We start from the raw sequence: 20,633 nt of genomic DNA on the forward strand, positions 1-20,633 counted from the left end.
ACAGTGATTTTCCTTGTGGGGACAAGTTTGCCCTGTAAAATTAAGTAGTGAGAAATAACCTACTACACTCTTCAACTATATGTATATAAAGTAATATTCCTTCTTGACATTCCTCAATAAGGGCTATAAAGTCTTATCAGATAAATCAAAGCTCCAGCTGCCTGGATCATACAATTTCAGATGGACAAAATATTTACATGCATGCACTGCAAATGGGCAGATATCATTCTGAATTTTCCTAAACAAACTAAAAAAAGAGTGCAAATGTAAGTCAATTCCTTAGCTGATGCGAAGACAAAAAAAGATGGCAAATGTAGATCTGGATAATTTGGAGACTTGTTCAATCCTCTGTCTGCCGATACTGAGTAGAAAAAAATGCAGATGAATGCAAGTGCAAAGGAGCACTGGAACTTCTTATACCAGGAAATCCTTTTGTCATACAGTCTCCATTTTCATTAACTGTCACTGTAAAAATTAGAATCAGTAGAATAGTATAAAAGCAGCTATGAGAATTCATCCAGGAAAGATTCAGACATTCACATCAGTCATTCAGGATGTGTTTTCATTGTTTCTTGCACATAACTCTATATTGTTCCCAGAAAAGTTTACAGAAATGGAAAAAAATAATGTATATGAAGTATTATTCACTTAAGTATTTGCATCTGAGGATTTAACACAATTATCTTTGAAGGCTGTTTTTTCAGGCTTGAAAATAAGAAGCATTCATGTTATTTAAGAAACTTGAATATATTTTTCTTGTCCAGTCTGTAGGCTGAAAAATGAACCTTTCACTGAAGAACAAATAAACTTTTAAAAATCAAAATTTGCTCCCAATTTACTAAAAGGAAAGAGGGTTAACCATCCAGTTTACCATTAACTGAATTAATTATTTACAGTGAGCAGCTGTTTCAGGTCTAAACATGACTCTATATCCTATTTCCCAATATTAAACTCTTGGAACATTTGTCCTTGTGAACCTCTCTGCTTCTTAATCATTCATGACTTTATGGTGTCTACTTTGGATTTTAAGCTCTCTGGAACAGTACCTTCACTTTTTTATTTACCTGTGAAGTACAATACACAACTACAGTACTAGTTAATGCTGCTGATCTACCTGAAAACTGGATTATATCCCCTGACAATCATTTCTATCGCTGGAGACATGAAAATACAGATTTCAAATCTTGCTACCACATATGTGATCTCAAGACCTGGAAAACACACCATATTACAGTATATAAATCATTACACATTACTGTAATAGGCTGCCCATGTTAGGGTACTAAAAGGTTAAGGAAATTATGGATGCAAAATTGAAAACCCTTAATATTTTTATTGGGAAACACACTTTTGCTACCAGTAAATACTCAGCTTATCTGCTGGTATTAATTTCACTAAATAAGATACGGGGACCATTAGGAGTTGGGTTTTATTTTGACAATGAAATGATTTGCTGTGAAAGAGGTCAACTCACAATCTCCTAAAACCCACTTAATAATTGTACAAAAAGTAGAAACTTTGTCATATTACTAAGGAAGAATAAAAATATCACAAGGCCAAAGCACGATTTGAAAGGAAGCTGGCAAGGCACATAAAAGGCATTAAGAAGGAATACTTCACGTTAAAAGTAAAAGCAAGAAAAAAACACAGGTCCCTTAAAGAATGCAGAAAGCAACCTAATTATGGATGACAGAGAGAAACCTAAAATAAAGCCTTTTTATACTTCACTCTTCACATACAGGGACAGCTACCAGACGATGATCACAGTTAGCAAAGAGACAGGAAAGGAAACAAACAGCCTAAAGTAGAAGAGAACAGGTTAGGGATTACTTGCAGAAGCTGTATGCTTTCCAGTCAGCAGGGGTAAATGGGATACTCCCAAGGGTACTGAAGGATTTGGCTAAGGTAATTTCACAGCCTTTGGCTATCCTCTTTGAGAGTTTGTGGAGGTCATGTGAAGTCCCAGATAATTGGAAAATGACAAATATAGTGCCCATCTTGGAGAAAGGAAAGGGCAGGACCTGGGGAATTACAAGCCAGTCAACCTGACCCTGATATCTGGAAAGATCATGGAGCAGGTCCTCAAAGACTCCACTGTGAAACACCTAAAGGAGAGCAAGGTGATCAGCAACAGCCTGCATGCATTCACCAAGAGCAAGTCATACCTGACCAACCTGATTGCCTTCTATGATAAAGGTGACAGGCTCTGTGGATGGAGGGGAAGAGCAATGGATGTACTACTATACCTTGTCTTTAGCATGGCTTTTGACAGTCTCCCACTTTCATTAACAGCTAAAGAAATACAGACTACCAGACAAAAACACTGAGGTGGATACATAACTGGTTGGTTCATTGTGCTCAATGACTAGTCCTCAATGGCTCAATATCTAGGTGGGAGGGTATCAAGTGAGTGTCCCCCAGGGTCTCTCCTGGGTCTGGTATTGTTTAATATCTTCATTAATGATTTGGATGAAGGGTTCAAGTGCACACTTAGCAAATTTGCAGATACCACCATCCATGTTGGGTGGAACTGCAGATACTCTGGAGGGTAGGGCTAGGATCCAAAATGACTTGGAGAGACCAGGGAAAAGGTCTGCAATTAATCAGATGAAATTCAAAAAGGATGAAATAACTGCATACAGATTGGAGAATAACTGGGCTAGGCTGTAGTACTGCAGAGAAAGACCTGGGGGTTATAATAAACCATAAGCAAAATATGGTATTTACATATTTGACTACAAGACAAGGTTTTTTCCCCCTAATCAGCATGGGGAAAGAGTCCCTTGTCTTACATTCACCTACAGGGAAACCTCATTAAATAGATTGTCTATCATTAAACTGCTGCCAAAAACAGCACATGCTCAGTAATGGAAACCAACTATGAAGCTGAATAAATGCAGCCAACACTGAGCACGACTATAAAACAAGTCACGGTGAACCACTATACTGCATACATTTTGACTTCCTCTTCATTGCAACAATTAAGCTTGCATCTTTCTTTCCCATTTCCAATTATTCCTGTTTCTTCATCAGCCTTGAACATCTAGCAAACATCATCAAACGAGGACCCAACCAGTTCATCCAGAATCCCTCTGTTGCTCCCTCTGTCAGCCTGCTGCATATGCAGGGGCCTACCTAACTTTAGGAGGCAGCTGGCTGATTTCACAGGCAGATCCCAGGGCTGATAGCTATTTTTGCGGGCTGAGCATGGTGGCCCCTCATGCTTCTGATTGGCCGAGGGGTCCATAGTGGCCCCCTCCCTCCCCACTAATTGACTGTGAGAGCTGTCCATCATATGGCCCCAGCCCTTGCTGCTGATTAGTTGTGAGGGCTGTCCATCATGCAGCCCCAACCCTGGCTGTCGCTTGGGGGAGAGGAGCGGGATGTGACAGGCAGCCCTTTCAGCCAATCAGTGGCAAAAGGGCAGCAATGATTTTGCTGGGAGCCCCTCTCCCTCCTCCAACAGGCTGTGTGGCCAGGCCACAGCAGCCATGAGGACTGTTGGATACTCAGAGGGAGCCAGCATTTTTTTTCGCAAGTTTTTATTTTCCATCAAGCCTACCAAAATCACAAAGCTTGGCCGATTTCACAGAACCCACCATTTTTCACAAAGCCTGCCTGAATTTACGGTTTTCATGAAGATCACACAATCATGAACTCAGTAGGTCCCTATGTATCTGATCAGTGTGGCCCCACCCTCCATAAGTTGGAGCTGAACCAGGTTACCCCATGCTTCCTCTGCATATAATTGTTTGGAGGAGCCAAGACCCATGACAAAAAACACAGTTTGTAATGAGTGGGGGCTAATTAGTACATGGCTCCTTTTCATGCTGTGGGGGGAAAGAGGAGCATATCTGGAATACACAAACATACTGAGCAGTGCTGAACTTTGGGGTCACCAGTCTGAAATGCTGTTGACTATGGGGCCCAGCCCGCTGACATCTATGCTAAATCATGAACCTTTTGGCTTTGAACTAATATCAAGTCTAGTTTATACTATAAGTAGGTACAAACATGTTGCTTAAAAGTGTGTTTCTGGAGTACCTGTGCTAAAACTTGCAGCAATTTCAGAAGAGCATCAATTCTGGATGAATGACGTCTATGGGTATTATATGCAAATTACTCCAAGTATATTTATTTCAAAGTCAGTGTTTTTAAATTTGCTTCTCCCTTCCATGTGTTCAGGGAGACTGACAGTGAGGGGGAGAAGAGACTACAGGGGAAAGAAGTTGTGGAGAGGCAGAGGGCAAGGGGGCCACCTGACTCCCCACCATATTTGTTTTCCATGCTGTAGTAGTAGGGAGGGGAAAAATTCAAGGCAAACTTCCAATAATTACATTCTATACCTGGAAAATTACAAAAAAATTTATAAATTTTCCATATACAGAATCTAATTAATTGGAAGGAGTTCATCTTATAGCCAGGGTGTCTTATATTCAAATAGATATGGTATGAGACAACAAGGTATTCTGTTTGGGAAAAAAAAAAGCCAACAGCATACAGGGTTATATTAGCAAGAGTGTCACTTTTAAATCAGGAGATTCCTCTGCTCCATTTAGCACTGGTGAGGCCTTAGCAGGAGTAATGTGTCCAGTTTTAGGCCCTATATATCAGGAAGGATGTGGACAAATTGGAAAGAGTTTAGTAGGAGAGTGACAGACATTAGAGGCCTACAAAGCATAAAAGAGGAAAGGCTGGGTTAGGGTTACTTAGGTTGGAGAAGAAAAGACCAAGGAAAGGATTTTATACCAGTCTTCCAATACCTGAAGGTTTATTATAGAAAAGGATGGACATATACTGTCTTCTGGAGCTACAGAAGACAGGACTAGGAGCAATGGACTCAAGCTGCAGCACAGGCAATTTAGGTTGGAGATTGGGTGGCATTTTCTGACGATGACAGAAACATACAGAAGTTGTGGAATCTCCATCTCTGGAAATTTTAAAGAACAGGTCAGACAGATTTTTAACTGAGATGGTTTAAATAGGGATAATCCTTCCCTGAGCAGGGGCTTGGATTAGATGATCTTGTAAGGTCCCTTCCAGCCATACTTTCCTGTGATCCTATTCTTCAATTTCCTCACCTATAAAGTGTGATTAACATAACTCCTCTCCACTTTTGTTAAATACTCAGAGTAAAATTGTCATTTTGAGGTGAAAAGTGCAATCCACATCTTGATAAATACATGGAAATTAAGTGTAATCACTCATTTATCTACATTACCTCACAATGTACTGGAGTGTCTCTCACTGTGTGTCTGCAATGAGATGACCTGTTAATATTTTACAATAGAAGACAGCAGGATAGATAATTCTTTGCCCATTTAAAATACTGGGAAACTAACAATGTTTTCAACTGCAAAGGTAAGCTCTTTAAATCAGCTGTTAAACCAACAACAAATATAAATACTTATATTTACTGAAACATTTTAAAAATAGACCGTATAATTTTGAAGACAACTCCCTTTGTGCTTTCAAATAAGGTCTAAATTCCCTGTTTGATTCTACATACTCATGGAAACCAGCTTGTTGGTTGATTATTAAATATTCGCTAACATATTAAACACTACGTTGTTTGCTTTCTTAAGTCTGATATAGTGATTAGAATTTCTAAAAATGTTTCTTGAGAAAAGGAAAAATAAATAGTTTCATTCCATAGCAAATAACCTCATCTTCTTACTCCTTTGTGCTATTGCTTGAGATAGTATTCAAGATATGTCATTACAGAAAGAGGACCCATGCCTTTCCATTTCACATACAGCCTCTTTACCACCTTAAAAACTCAGACTTTTTTTAGTTTCAAAAGTTAACACATTTGATTACAGAAGCACTGTACTTACTTCACCTGATATAGGGAATGTAAGTTTCAGGAGAAGACAGTACCTGTTTTTACTCCAACGTCTACAGAACAAACGCTCCTAATTTTATAGTATACTACTGAAGAGGTGACCTGCCCTGCAGGTAGAGTTCTGCTTTATGCAATCATCTGCTATCAGTTCAATTTAGGTATTGGGAGAGCTCAGAATGGTTCAGGAAAAAAGAAAGCTCAGGCACTTGAGGGAAGAAAGACCCTTTAAACAGATAGAAAAAGTTAGGAAATGAAAGGTTTAGAGAAAAATGTTTGTATTTGAAAACTTCAAAATAAAAGAAGCTGTTAAATATTTAACTAAGAAGTAAAGTACTCACTCAATCACACAAATGCATTAATCAATGGACAGCCAGAAAACCTTATTTCAAATTCTTAAAAACATACACATCAGGATACTGTAGAAAGACTTTCTTTACAAAAAATTACTAGAAAGTACACAATACATGACAAGAGAAAAAGCCATCTGAACTTTCATCTTTATAGTCATCATATTTCAGAACAGCCTCTCAACCATTATATTCCTAACTTCAGGAAAAAAAACCATTTAAATAAAATATTCCATAAAAGAATAATCTGATTTACAGTTTTGATGTAAAGCTTCATCATAATATCCAACATACTTTGTCTGCCACTGTATACATTAAGGTTAATCAATCTGTACCTATTCTACCACCATAGAAACACAGCATGATGGTCTTTATAAATACATCTTCTAGTGTTCAGGGTTTTTTTTAAACAGTCAACAGAATAGCACTTGCTCTATTATTAAAATGCGTTCTATTACTTGTCATATACAAAGCAAATGAATAGCAAGGAAAATTATATAAATTATGAAACTTAGCTGTTTAAAAGAACCAAAAATGGGTAAATTACCTGTTTCAAAAAAAATTCTAGCTGCCAGTTACGTAGTCATACCATTAGTCATTGTGTTCAACAAGGACACTGCAATCCAAAATGAGAGACTATTAGGACAGTGTTGATTTTTTGTTGACAAATTACGTAACTTCTAGCTAGAAAGGGACTGGGAAAAAAACCACAACAACAGAACTACAAACCCAAGCTTTGAGGAAACACTTCCATGTATAAGAATCATTTGTTTTACAAAGCACAAATTGAATTCAAAAATTAATTTAATACTGTGTCACTTTTGCCCTTGGTTTCCAGTTACAACAAACAAATCAGAAAAAAGTTGCTCCCAAACACTCTCTCACATCACAAAACATTGTAAAAAGAAAACAAAACTAGCATTTGCAACAATTCTCTGGTGTTGCAGGTAACATACTGGTTCTGCTGACAACTATAACAGTACTTACTAAAAATACAGATGTGTTTCCTACAGGTAATGTGAAGCTTTATTTAAGATAGCAAATGCTCTCTAACAGTGCAGGGTGCAAACTTTCAGTATGAAGACATTCAGAAGATCTGCTGTTCAAAGAGTATCTTTTCAAACCCTGGTGGTGGAGTGTGATAGAATTCGCTGAACTGACAATCCAAAATAGCACTGTCATCCACTGCAGGACAAAGGGAAAATATTTACAGAAAGACATCTGTTAAGATGATATATTAATTTTATGAGTCTGTACACAAATTATGACAAACACAAAAGGTATCATCTAAAGCAGGGGTCAGCAAACCCTGGCACGCATGCCGAGTGTGGCATGCAAGGCCATTTTGCTTGGCACACCACTGCCAGCCCAGGGTCTAAGCAGCTGCTGCCAGCCATGGAACCCAGGCTGCTCCCAGCAGGGAGCTGGGAGGCTGCAAGCCTTGCTGCAAGCAGACCAGGCTCCATGGGCTGGCTGCAAAAAGCTGCTCCAGGCTCCGGCATGTCGGCACTCGGCACCTTCTGAGATACACATTGTGGTTTTTTTGGCACTCAGGCCAAAAAACATTGCCCACCCCTGATCTAAAGTATCAGTAACATCCATGAGTGGATCCAGGAGGGATGGTCACATCACCCATTAATTGTGCAGTACACGTGCAATGAGCTTTCTGTGCTTACCAGAACATCAGTATGGCTCCTGCCAAAGCCATTATTTTGGCACAGGTCCAGAACTCAGATGGTAAATCTCTCTCATTCCCTTTGTCCCCCCTCCTTTGGACATGGCTAAATTCACCCCCTGGGTTCCAGAGCCATCCCAAAGCAGTGGCTCGGCAGAAGCCATGCTGACAAGCTGTTAAGCTCAGGAGCTGTGCATGCTCTAGACAGTCGAAGGTGCGTGCAACTGCTCTCCTACAATCTTCGATCCACTGTGAGTAACATCCACAAAGATATTTAATAAAGTTTCCTTGGCTGACCTGCAGAAGAGCCAACAATATATCTGATAAGACTCAATCACGTTTCTTTTCTACCGTTCACTTTAGTTTGCAAACAACCCTACTGTATCAATAAGGATTTTGCCACTGGATGTCACTGCAAGTGCTAGCATGTTTTAAGAAAAGATTCCTCAATTTTTAGATTTTTTCAATGTTTTGGAAACCTACAGATCTTTGGCAGTAGTGGATGGGGATAAATGATGCAGTCACCTACCCTAGAGGTTTTCAAGAAGAGACTGGGTAGTCACCTCGCTGGGGTCACGTGACCCCAGTTGTCCTCCTGCCTACAGCGGGGCGGGGGGGCTGGACCCAATTATCTGCAAGGTCCTTTCCAGCACCTAACAATCTATGAATCTGAAAATGAACCATCACCTTTTTATCACATGCTTCCTTTTCCCTTGATCTTGAGGGAGCTCTGAAGGGTCTCCATACTAACTGGTACCACACTATCTGTTCAGGCTATGGTGACAGGACCCTGACTTATATTTAGGCATAACCAACTTAGCAATAAATTGATTTTTCAAAATAATATGACTCCCACAATTAGACTTTTTGCCTAATTCCACGTTGTTGTTGTTAACCTCAAAATCAGAAGATTATAGTGGAAAGGCAGGGAGCTCATTAACTGAAGCAGTGCTTTTATGTGCTGTTTTAGTGAACTGAGATATATAATGTAGCATTACCAGTTACAAAAGCAAGACTTTTAATGTACCACTTGAAGGAACTGTATCAAAGCAAAAAACCTCAACACACTAGTTTCGTGGAGAAATTAAACATTCTGATACTGAGATACTTATTTTTCTTCAGAGCAGCCCTACATGAGTTCACCAGAACACTGTGCTCTCTTGTCTTGCTATTTATATACAAGTGCCTTCTGGGGAAAAAGAACTCTAAAGTTAATTTGGTGCATCTTCAGTTAAAACAAAAAATAAAAGTAATCACACTTTCTCTCTATAATGACTTTCTTTAAAAAAATCTCTAATTTTCTGATGTTAACCACTACTAAGTTAAATAACTAAGAAATTTATTGATCAACATGTAAATTCTTTCCCATGCTTAGGAACAAGTAACATTCAGTTATATGTTCTACCACTTCTAATCTATACCATGGAAATGTCAACAAGCCCGATTTGCAAATCATCAGACGTTACAACAATAAATTAATCTACCCAAAAATGCAGAAAGTCTTGTGAGATTATGTCAACTCCTAAAGGATGATGACAAAAAGAGGGAGATATGGCATAAACGTCACCTCACGGTCAGGTACAGACTCGACCTGGCTGGAATATGGAATAGAAAACAGAGTGGAAGATTTCATATACATTAGGGCTGGAAGGGACCTCGGAAGATCATTGAGTCCAACCCCCTGCTCCAGGGGCAGGAAGTCAGCTAGGGTCAAAGGATCCCAACAACATAAGCATCCAGATGTCTTTTGAAGGCGTTCAGAGTAGGTGCTTGAACCACCTCCAGCGGGTACCTATTCCAAACCTTGGGGGCTCAGACACTAAAGAAGTTCTTCCTTATGTCCAGCCTAAAACAGTCATGGAGGAGTTTGCGACCATTCGACCTTGTCATCCCTTGAGGCGCTCTGGTGAACAGACGTTCCCCCAGATCCTGGTAAGCATACCCGATAAACTTATAGGTGGTCACCAGATCACCCCTGATCCTGAACTTTTCCAGGCTGAAGAGTCCCATGGCTCTCAGCCTCTCTTCATAAGGCCTGCTTTCCTGACCTCTGATCATGCGCGTGGCTCTCCTCTGCACCCTCTCAAGCTTCTCCACATCCTTTTTGAATTGTGGAGCCCAAGTATGCAGTACTCCAGCTGTGGCCTCACCAAGGCCAAGTACAATGGGAGGATGATGTCCTAGGATTTACTGGAGAAGCATCTGTGGATCCAAGCCAGTGTTTTGCTTGCTTTGCTAGCAGCAGTATCACATTGCAGGCTCATATTCATCTTATGGTCAATCATGGATGGCCCTCAAGTCCTGTTCACTCGTAGTGCTAGACAGCGTAGCACTGCCGAGCCTATAAGGATGCTGCAGGTTTTTCTTCCCAAGGTGGAAGACCTTGCATTTTTCAGTGTTGAACACCACCAGGTTCTCATCCGCCCATTTCCCAAGCCTGTCAAGGTCAGCCTGGATCTCTCTCCTGTCTTCAGGTGTGGATGCTTTACCCCAGAGTTTGGTGTCATCAGCAAACTTGGCCAGTCTGCTTCTGATACCAATGTCCACATCATTAATGAAGATATTAAATAGTATAGGCCCAAGGACAGAGCCCTGGGAGACCCCACTGGTCACAGGGCACCAGGCCAATTGACTTCCATCAACCATCAACCTCTGGGTGGTGTTAAAAGACATAAAATAAGCTAGGATCCCAAATCTCTGATGCAACAAGTAGAGTGTTGTTTTAAGAAACACGTTCTCCTGCCCAAATCCTCTCCACTGTGCTATGTAAATTTATTTCTAAGACATGGGAAAGAGGAAATAGTTAGCTACTCCACAAAGTGTATTCTCCCACTTTATACCAAGGAGTTATTTTCTAGTTACAATTCTAAGAGCATGATAGTAACAAGAATAAAAATGGGGGAAAACATATTTTTTTGTATGTGTGTTACTGCATTTTTAACAGTGCCACCAAGTGGTAAAATAATATATCACAAGACAATATGACATAATATATGCTCTTGAAGGGAAAAACCATCTTGAAGGGAATAAAGTGGTCAACGAATTTACAGCACTTGAAACCACCAAAGAAAATCTAGCCTATCTGATTCCTGCTTAGACACATTCCTAACAGATATTGTTCCTGAAGAGCTGCAGGAATGTTCCAACAATTCATTATGAAATATTTAATGAAATGAGTCATACCACATCTCAGAAGTTACTGAGTTTGGCTTAGATCAGTGCTTACAAAAAATTTTCCACCCTAAATGCTATAGGCAGTAGTAGCTGTAGGAATCCACTGAGTGGCACTCTTCTCTTTTATAATGCAGCCACTCCCTAAGTATGGTGTGTACCACGCAAAGGAGTTATTGTCTTTCAGAGATGTTTAATGGAATTCTTGGCTATCGGGGAGTTGCAAGTACCCTGGAGCTTTACTGAAATGGGTTGTTAATAGTTCTTGGCCAAATCCCAACTTTCATAATTCATAAATACTCTCTTAAACTGCCTATGAGGTACATAACTGGACATGGTATTTGCTTCCTGTTCAAAACTGTTGTGTTGATATATGCTGTCAAAACAATTTGTACGATTCACTTAAAAAATGGCTACATTTCAAGTGGTGAAGCAACTCCTATAGTGTTGGATATCACTTTTTTATAGCTGCAATAAATTTAGAGATGAAAAGTACTGCTATATCATTTAAAAATTATATTTCTATAAAAAATGAAAATATGGACATTAAAAAAATTCAGGGATTTCTGTACTTATCAAGCATGTGTCCCTAAAGAGTTATAAATACATGCTTCAGAGAAAACTTGAACTAGTGGGTTAAGAATGTCCTTGTTTAACTTCATCTATACTCACTGACTTAACAGTACATTTATACAGCAAGGTTCAACTAAACAGCAGTAACACCCCAATTTGTGGTCTGCGCATCCTTCAGTGATAGTCCACATTCAACTTGGGTCCTTATTTCCAGTTGCTAAATAACATAAAAAGCAGCTAAAAAACTCCCAAGATGCTTTCCTAACACTATTCCCCCCCATGTAACTGCTTTAGTTCCACAGAATACTATTTGATAGCAACTGGATGGACATGTTGAAAAAGAGATGGGTTTTTCAAGAGACAATACTACTGTTATTCACATGGGGTGTCTACAAATGTGCTCCACATTGGAACAAACTCGATTAATCGAGTCTGCTCCACATTCTAATTAGAATGCTCTAGCATTGCTGCAGCATCATGTGTATAAGCCCCCAAGGATTTAAAAATGGCTGCTGCGGTACTTTAACTGAAGCTTGTTGAATGAGCTTCAGCGGAAGCATCCCCAGGCCAGTTTAAATGTGTGGGGAGTTAATACGTGTGATACTGTGGTGTTTTAATCAAAATAACTCTCTGGGAACCACTCTAACTAAAATGCCCCTCCCCACTCCTGGGCATGTATGTAGGCAGCCATGATGACCACATTGTGAAACAATATGAAAAACCCTGACTTACCATATACCACAGGATATACAGTCCCTCTGATTCCTGAAGCTGGACAATGCATATTTTTTCCATTTAAATATACATTTAATTCTACATGGTCATATGTAATACCCTATAAACCAAAGTAGAGAGTATTAATGCAGGATAACCATCAAGCTTATATGCATAAAAGTGCTTCAAATATCCATTTTTACTGGTTTCATCTTAACTAGCTAACAGCAGAGAATTTCAAGCACAGTGACATTGGCCAAGGCTTCTTTCAAAGAACTCACTTAACCATTGAACCATTAAACAATGATACTTGCACTTGCAAATGCCAGAGGTTGTTGTACAATCACTGAATCAGGAGACACCATCAATAGCATGCAACTCACTTGACCAACTGCAATTAATCAACAAAAGTTCTGTATTGAATTTGCATGGTATTTTTTGAGATGCTGTGAGCAATTCTAATAGCTTTGAATAGTATACAAATTTACTAAGTGCTAACTGGTAATTGCCAAAGAAATAAACTGAATTAATAAAAGAATGTGTTAAAAAAATGATATACTTAGCTAACTTCATGGATGATAGACCATATTAAAAAAAACCTCTTGTAATCCATGCTCTGTGCCAACAATAACAGATGATCATTTGATATGCAGTACAAAAAGCATGCACATTACAGAGAAGAAATTAAAACACAGAAAGGATCTGCCTCTGTTTTTGGTGTGGCTGAAACTGGTAATGTGCATCATTATTCAGTACAATCTTAGAAACTCATTTTTGTGGCAAACAAAGTAAAAAGACAGTTATACAGTATGCATGAAGGTGTGCGAGTTAGTAAAATACTTGTTACTTAGTAACCTTTCTGTGTTTCAGCTTCAGAACCCCAAACTACACAGGTAGAGAGAGATTTGAAGAGACTACAACGGCAATGGCTTTCATAAAAAGCCCTTTAAGAATGGGATTTTAAAACTTTGTAATTATCTAGCAATACCCATAATAAACGTACACTGCAAACAGCAGCACTCAGAAGAAAGGATAACAAAGCAAAAAAAATCTGGTGTTTTAGAAATGGTGTAAACCTTATTGCTCCCACACATCAGAAAAGAAATTTCTGACGGGATGTAAAAAAACGGCAAGATAGCAGAGCCCTCCAAATATTCAGGACAACATTAAAGATAGACAGACACTTGGCTGGGGTGATTTAGTCGGGGATGATCCTGCCCTGAACAGGGGCTGGACAATATGACCTCATAAGGTCCCTTCCAGGAGGGATATGGCATATATGCAGATTTACAATCCCTTTAATTGTTTATTTCCTTGACTTACCAGCATTTTTTTTGTGTATAACCCCAGCCAAATTGCTTCTTTCTTCCTTAAACCCTGCCCCAGTTTAGCTAAAAAGAATTCCTCCAATCCCATGCATCTTTGCCATAACTTTCCCCACAATGCTAAAAGATATGACACCCTCTCTGTCCAAGTATATGGGAAAGAGATCTTAAGCTTAGCTTGGCACAACTTCATTTATATCTGCAGTGCATGCTGGAACATTGCCTGAGCTGGGAAGACCCATCTCAAATGGCTTGAGAGTCATCAGTTGGGTTTACAGACAAATAGAGAAACCCTAGCTACAACAGGATTGAAATGAAACAGTAGCACCATTTTTCTCAAAAAGATCAGCCCGATTCCCTTTAAAGGGTTGAAGTGGCAGAATAGTTAAGGTAGGGGTGGCAATTATTTGGGCTGGAGGGCCACTTACGGACTTTTAGTGAGCTGTAGAAGACCCGGGGTGGGGGGGGAACAGAGGTGCTGCGCGTGGAAACAGCATCCATCACAGGAACATATGGGAAGTGGACTGAAGCTCTGCCCCAGCCCCAGCCCCATGCTGGAACCACCCCATGATCCCAAGCCACCAGCCCACATTCCCTGCCCACCTGCAGCCCCACCCCATCCACCTGACCCAGCTAACCCTGCCCACAGGGGTCCCAGGCTGGTCCTAACAGAGACCTCATCTGCCCTCCTGCTCCATCTAGGGCCCCAGCAGTGCGTCCAGGGTGGACAGGCTAGGGTGCCTGGGCAGTGAGGCCAGGTCCAGCAGGAAGAGACACTTGCAGCAACAGCCAGAAGCATGAGAGCAGAACGAACCACAGTTCTGGGGGCTATTGGGAATTCGAGTCCAGCCTCCATGCTGCCCTTGCCCAGCCCCGCAGACTACAGCTCCCAACATGCCCAAGAGCCATGCACAGGGTTAAGGGACACTGTGCTCTGCGCCAGGCAGCATCGGCACCCAAGTTGGCAGGACTGACCACATGCCCCATGGCCTGGGCTGCACCTCATGCCTGGGCTAGGCAGAGCTAAAGGACCTGTAACGGGCCAGACAGAATCACTTGGTGGGTCAGATCTGGCCTGTGGGCCATATTTTGCCTACCCCTGAGTTAAGGCATCTCATGACGACACAAGTTCAAGTCTCACATTGGGCCTGTGCCAAGGGTGTCTGCAGTCAACCCAGTTCTAAAAGGGTCTTCCCTGGTCATTTGATTGGGAAGTCAGAAGGGGCCTGATGCTAGCCAAATCATGCCTCTAAGCTAGCCCAATGTGCTATCTAAGCTTGGGGAGACCTTTTTTTTATTGCCTGTAGTTTTGCGTCAAAACTGACAAATCCCACCCTCAGAAGAACACAGAAATATAGTACTGAGCAATTTGAACAATGACAGTTTACATAAATACTGGTTACTGGTTACCTGCAGGATAATTTGTCACCCTATTGGCCACTACTCCAATCCCCACTGGGCTCCTCTCCCTTTACTAACTCCTAGTTATTGGTTAATAATGGCTAATTTGCCATTATCTGCGTTCCTCCTTGAGTGGTGAATTAAACAGACTTTACTGTATATCAAACTGTGAGAAACTTACTACAACATCACCCTCCTGTGGAAGGCTGTTTGCTGGCAGCCTGTTCTTCTCCTCATTGTTGTGGTAGAGAGCTCCATCATTCCTCATCACCAGACTATGCACATCTCGGCCAAGTGGAATTTGATTCAAGTTTGCTTTTTGGGTTGCAACGCCAATACCCCAAATCCCTTAAAACATAATATTGACATCCTAAGTAAACTGTTACCAAAGTCTTTTGAGACACCTCAGTGCGCCATAAAAACTAGCAATTTCATAGGTCAATTTTGTTTGAAAAGCATCAGCAATCACATCCACTATGTTGAGAGACTTGAAACATATCCTTTCATGCAGAGCAGATTCCTAGTGTTTCTCTTTTACTAGAGATCAATACAAAAAGACATCGTGCAAGATCCTTACTCTGGTCCCTAGCTACGACAGGTAAAAGAGCTAAATGGCAGTTCTAGCCAAGTAAAGATTTCCAGGACACAAGAATGACAGAAGGTAACTAAAAGAATGCCTTCTGGAGATCCTTTGCAAGCCCTCATGTAGAGGGCATATGGGCAGGTAGGTCTACTGTACATCACACCATGGAGCTTCTAGGCCATACTGCATGCTACATGACAGTCAGCAGAAGCTGGTATAACACAGCCTGATCAAGGCTCTCTAAATTACACTGGGACTGATCAGCTCTTGGAGCAGCCCAGAACTGAGAAGGAACAAAAGGAACTTAGAACCATCTCTCCCGGAGCTGCAAGCTCCATATTGCACAGAATCATTCCATCAGTGGCCCAGCCTACACAGATGTTCAAACAGAGAATTTAGACACATATTTAAAAAAGCCCAGAACTATAGGGAAGCAATTTGCAGCAAATATTATTGAGCAAACTGTGCCAGAAAAAAAAGAGAGAGAACACTTAAAGACATGTGTACACTGCCTCTGACCATGCTCTGGAGTAACCATCATGAAAACATGTCCTCCCCTCCCCCCCAAACTCCCTCCTACCTCACACATGCCAAGTGGTGAAAAAAATGCAATGTAACACCCGTTAGAGAGGCAATTGGTGCCAATATGAATGGTTGGGACTGATATCAGTACAAGGCAGACACCAAATAGCTACCACATTACATTTTTTCAGCACTTGGCACCCATGGAGCAGGAGCAAAAAGAGCATGCTTTTATGCTGGCATTACCTAGCACAGCTGGAGACAGTATAAATATGCCTGCTGCCTCTACATGGTGTTTTATATGTTCAGGAGTATATAAACATTACTTAATTTAGCAGAGAGTAGCTCTAAATTATATTTAATATATATATTACATATACAGATAGAGCATGCAATTTGAATACTTTAATATCTGTAACTCTATAATAAATTTACTTGCCATTCTTTTTAAGTAGTAAACGCAAATTAGAAGGAAAAAGCCCAACATGTCCTTCCTTACAAGATGGTCATTTGTTTTGTCACCCCCTCCACCCCCGCAATTCTTTGATACTTCCAGAGTACAATATAGTTAGTATTATATGGCTGACAATACAGAGATGGTGTCCTTTTGCAGGCATAGATTAAATGCCAATCAAATGAAGCTTTTGAAGTCTGAAGCAATTTAAAATGTGACCGACTAACCTGTGGACTGGATTTTAAATTCAAAATAGCTCTTATTCTGATGCAAAGGTGCATTGGCTAAACAGCCTCCTGTGCCACATATTCTTCTGCCGCTTTTGACAATGACAACGTCTGTTCCTGCACAGGGAGAGAAGAGGCCAAACGTCAATCGAGCCATGCAGGAAGCAGCTCCTCCAAGCCCCTGAACAAGGACACTGCTGACACCACTTTCTCCTTCCCACCCTGCACCAGGGCTTCCCTTTGGCCATCTGCTTCTCCCCCCGAGCCAAGGGAGCCCACACGTGCCTCCTGGATCCTTGTTGGGGAAAAAAGCGCCAAAGCATCGGTGGGGTTGGGAGCATTTCTCCCCTCGCTTCATGGCTGAGCCCCACCACACCTCCTGCTCTGCCCTTCGGGGTGAAGGCGGCTCCAACCGGGCTTTTGGACAGGCCTGCTCCCACCCGCGCGGCGGCTGGCGCCCCCTTGCCCGGTTCGCACCCGGCGGGTGGCTCTGCTGCCCTCCCCGCGCAGCTGGGGACAAGTCCTGGGGAGCTTTGTGTCCCTGAGGCCAGAAGAAACCCGCGGCCCTCGCGGCTCAGGGCCGGGCCGGGCCGGGCCGGGAGACCCCGGGGGACGCCCCCTGCCCCCGCACCCATGCGCTGCGTGTCGAGCTGCACTGCGGGCATCTCCTTCAGCGGGATGTGCCCGGCGCCGCCGTCCCCGCACCAGCGCAGGCAGCACAACACTGAGGCCGCCATCGCCGCCCCTCAGCTGGCCCGGACTTGCTGGACTGCGCCGTGCCGCGGCTCAGGGAGGAGGCTGCGTGCGGCACCGCCCCCTGGCGGCCGGGAAGACTGGAGCACGGGCGGCGCGGGGCCGGCGCTGGATTGGCTGCAGCCGTCTTCCCCCCGGCCTGACAGGAGCGGAGCCGGGCTGGCCGCCTGCTGCCTTCGACCCTGATCCCGCCGTGGGCAGCAGGCAGAGGTGCTGGGACCACCCCGGCTGAGGCGCTACTTTGCCCTGGCAATGAACAGCTTTGTGAACTGGGAGGGCACCTATGCGTGTATATGCCAGTATATGCATACCCCATGTGTATGTATGTCTTTGTATACACACGCGTATATGTGCGCGTGTGTATCCACACTAGGGTGGCCATCATTGAGGACGTGAGGGTTTTCTGCTGCTCTGTGCTCTATTGATACGAAACCCTTTATGTCTTTTTTTTTTTTCAAAGAGAAAAATAGAGGGCACATAGGCATCGGCTTTCATCTCGGTAGAGGACAGAGGACAACTGGACTGTCCTCTATGATGGGCACCCTAATCCACACACCCACCTACCCCCCCCCCGGCTGGCAATACTTTCCTTGTTACATATACATTTAAGTGTGCATGTGTACACACACACACACATGCATAAATACATGTGTGTGTCTGTATGTCTGTGTGTATGTATACACAGACATACACACAGATATACATATATACACATACACATATGTGTGTGTGCTCTCCCAGTTGACAATGTTCTCATTAGTCAAATTCCTCCTTTAGATTCATTTCAGCAATGCTCACAAGAAATAAGTTCATTATTTAAAGCAAAACAAAGTCTTGTAACTGAGTCACCTAGAAATGCATATCCCTACATCATCTTCATACGTACCACAAGCTTTTCAGGGTTGAGGCTCATTTCATCAGATGCTGTGAAAGGGTGCACATAGTTGTGTTTGTCTGAAGTCAAGTAGAAGGCAGAGTAAATTTGCTTCTTATACACCAGGGATGAACGAAATACAGCCCGCGGGCCAGATCCGACCCACCAAGAGATTCCATCCAATCCATGGCACGTCCCTTGCCCCTGCCTGGCCCAGGTGCAGGGGGCAGCCTGGCCTGTGGTACGTGCAGCCAGTCCCACCACCCCCAAGTGTGCAGCGGGACTGGGGCAGCAGCTGCTAGACTGGGCCCCAAGGCAGAGGCACTTAGGGAGTTCTGGGGTGGAATGGGAGGGGATGCTGACCCAGGCCATGACAGCTCACCAGGACTCCCTAAGTGGCCCTCAGGCCCAAATAATTGCCTACCTCTGCTATACACTAACCAAAGTGTGTGTGTGTATGTATGTAGCCTACGCTTCCCTGGGCTGAAGCTCAATTGTTCAGATGCAGTAGAAGGAGGCACAGAATTAGCCATGTTAGTCTGAAGTCAAGTAGAAGGCAGGGTGGACAGTCAATGCTGGCTGGATCTGTGGTCACACCAGCAGTCAGCATTAACCAAAGAGCCACCACAGTGCATCTACCTTGAGGTGAACTGTGGTAAATACACTCCAGTTCAGCAGAATTCAAGCTAAGCAACAGCTGCACTTTCCAAAAGGGGAATGATTAATTAACTCCTCAAAGCATGAAACAAAACCCATTCTGCTGACATGTCCTGTTAGGTGCTGCACGCAGGGGATAACATAACAAAGCAGCTTGTGGCTCAGGAATCCTGGGTATTGGGCTGCTTGAAACTCAGTGCTTTATAGCAGCTGTAGGGATCAGGAAGGAATGGCTGCATTTGTAAATGTTGGTGTACAATTGCACAACAGCTAGGTGAGGTTTTGTGGCTGCTGGAGAAAGGAGGTAGGGTAGATATGCACCTTTTAGACTAACCAAAGAAGATATACATACAAACTCTGTAGTGTTCACATGAATTCTTTGCTTGTTTGCTTCTTTCAATGGTGTCCCTCTCCCCACTTCCTCTCCCTCCTCTTGTCCCACCTTTTGTATTCAAATAACTAACTCCACTTTATACACTGCTCTGTGCTGTCCTGTCACAGCATCTGATGAAATGAACTTGATTTCACAAAAGCTTGTGCTCTCTATATATCTTATTTAGTTAATCCATAAGGTGCATATTTACTTTGCCTTCTGCTGCCTGACTTCAGACTAACATGACTAGCTACCTCTTTCTACTGGAGAAAGGCCTAATTTAATATGGCAACTTCTAGGTAATTATTCTATGTACTTTAGCTTACATGGAATTCCGAGAGTTATTAAGAATTCCAGGAACATTAAGTTTTCCCCATGCATCTATTTCCCTTGCCAAGCACCTTGCTTTTAAAGAAAATTCTTTCTCTTTACAGAGAATGCTTCCCAGTTCTGGATAATGTTCTCATCAGTCAAATTCCAGATTTAGATTAATTTCTGCAATGCTAATGAGAGCTTAATTCATTACTTAATCCAAAAGAAAAGCTTTTAACTGAATCACCAGAAATGCACATCACCACAACATCTTCATAATGTAATCTTTGCCTTCCTTGCCCTATCCCTTCCCTACTGATTGACATCTTCTTTTTTATTATGACACATTTAAAATTAAATTGTAAGCTCTTTGAAGCAGAGGCACTGTCTTTCTCTTCATCTTGTAAAGTGCTTTGCATAAGCGTGGAAAATATAAAAATATTTGTTGTTCTCCTAAGTGTCTGGGATGTCATGAAATTAAAGACATTGTAAAAACATCTTATTCAGAAATTATCTTTCTTGTTGTAGGAAGTAAAAATTTTAAAATATGTGAACAGTCTACCATACATGTTCCCTTTTCCTTTACAATCAAAAATAATATCTGAGTTTCTTGTGCACTTATTGCAACACTGAACTTCTCAAGTCAAAAGTAATCAAAATGGGTGAGTAAAATATATAAATAGAAATCACAGAAAATTAGGCTTGGAATGGACCACAGGAGGTCAACCTGGAAGGACGTGGGCAGCGGGGTTCCGCAGGGCTCGGTCCTCGGGCCCGCACTGTTCAACATTTTCATCAGTGATTTGGACGAGGGGGTAAAAAGCACC

General features: G+C 42.1%; 1 protein-coding gene across 1 annotated transcript; it reads right to left on the reverse strand.

Annotated features, from left to right (window-relative positions):
* Nucleotides 1-6,259: 6,259 nt before the first annotated feature.
* On the reverse strand, nt 6,260-17,625 carry SPRYD7 (SPRY domain containing 7). Its single transcript, XM_019529972.1, has 5 exons — nt 17,469-17,625; nt 16,838-16,954; nt 15,233-15,399; nt 12,344-12,446; nt 6,260-7,377 (listed from the first exon to the last, which is right to left on the reverse strand). Exons 1-5 carry the CDS (start codon nt 17,572-17,574, stop codon nt 7,280-7,282), a joined length of 591 nt encoding a protein of 196 aa, XP_019385517.1. The 5' UTR covers nt 17,575-17,625; the 3' UTR covers nt 6,260-7,279.
* Nucleotides 17,626-20,633: the final 3,008 nt, after the last annotated feature.

Source organism: Crocodylus porosus, unplaced genomic scaffold (genome assembly GCF_001723895.1).
Source record: "Crocodylus porosus isolate Cpor-Errol unplaced genomic scaffold, CroPor_comp1, whole genome shotgun sequence".
Classification (NCBI taxonomy): domain Eukaryota; kingdom Metazoa; phylum Chordata; order Crocodylia; family Crocodylidae; genus Crocodylus; species Crocodylus porosus.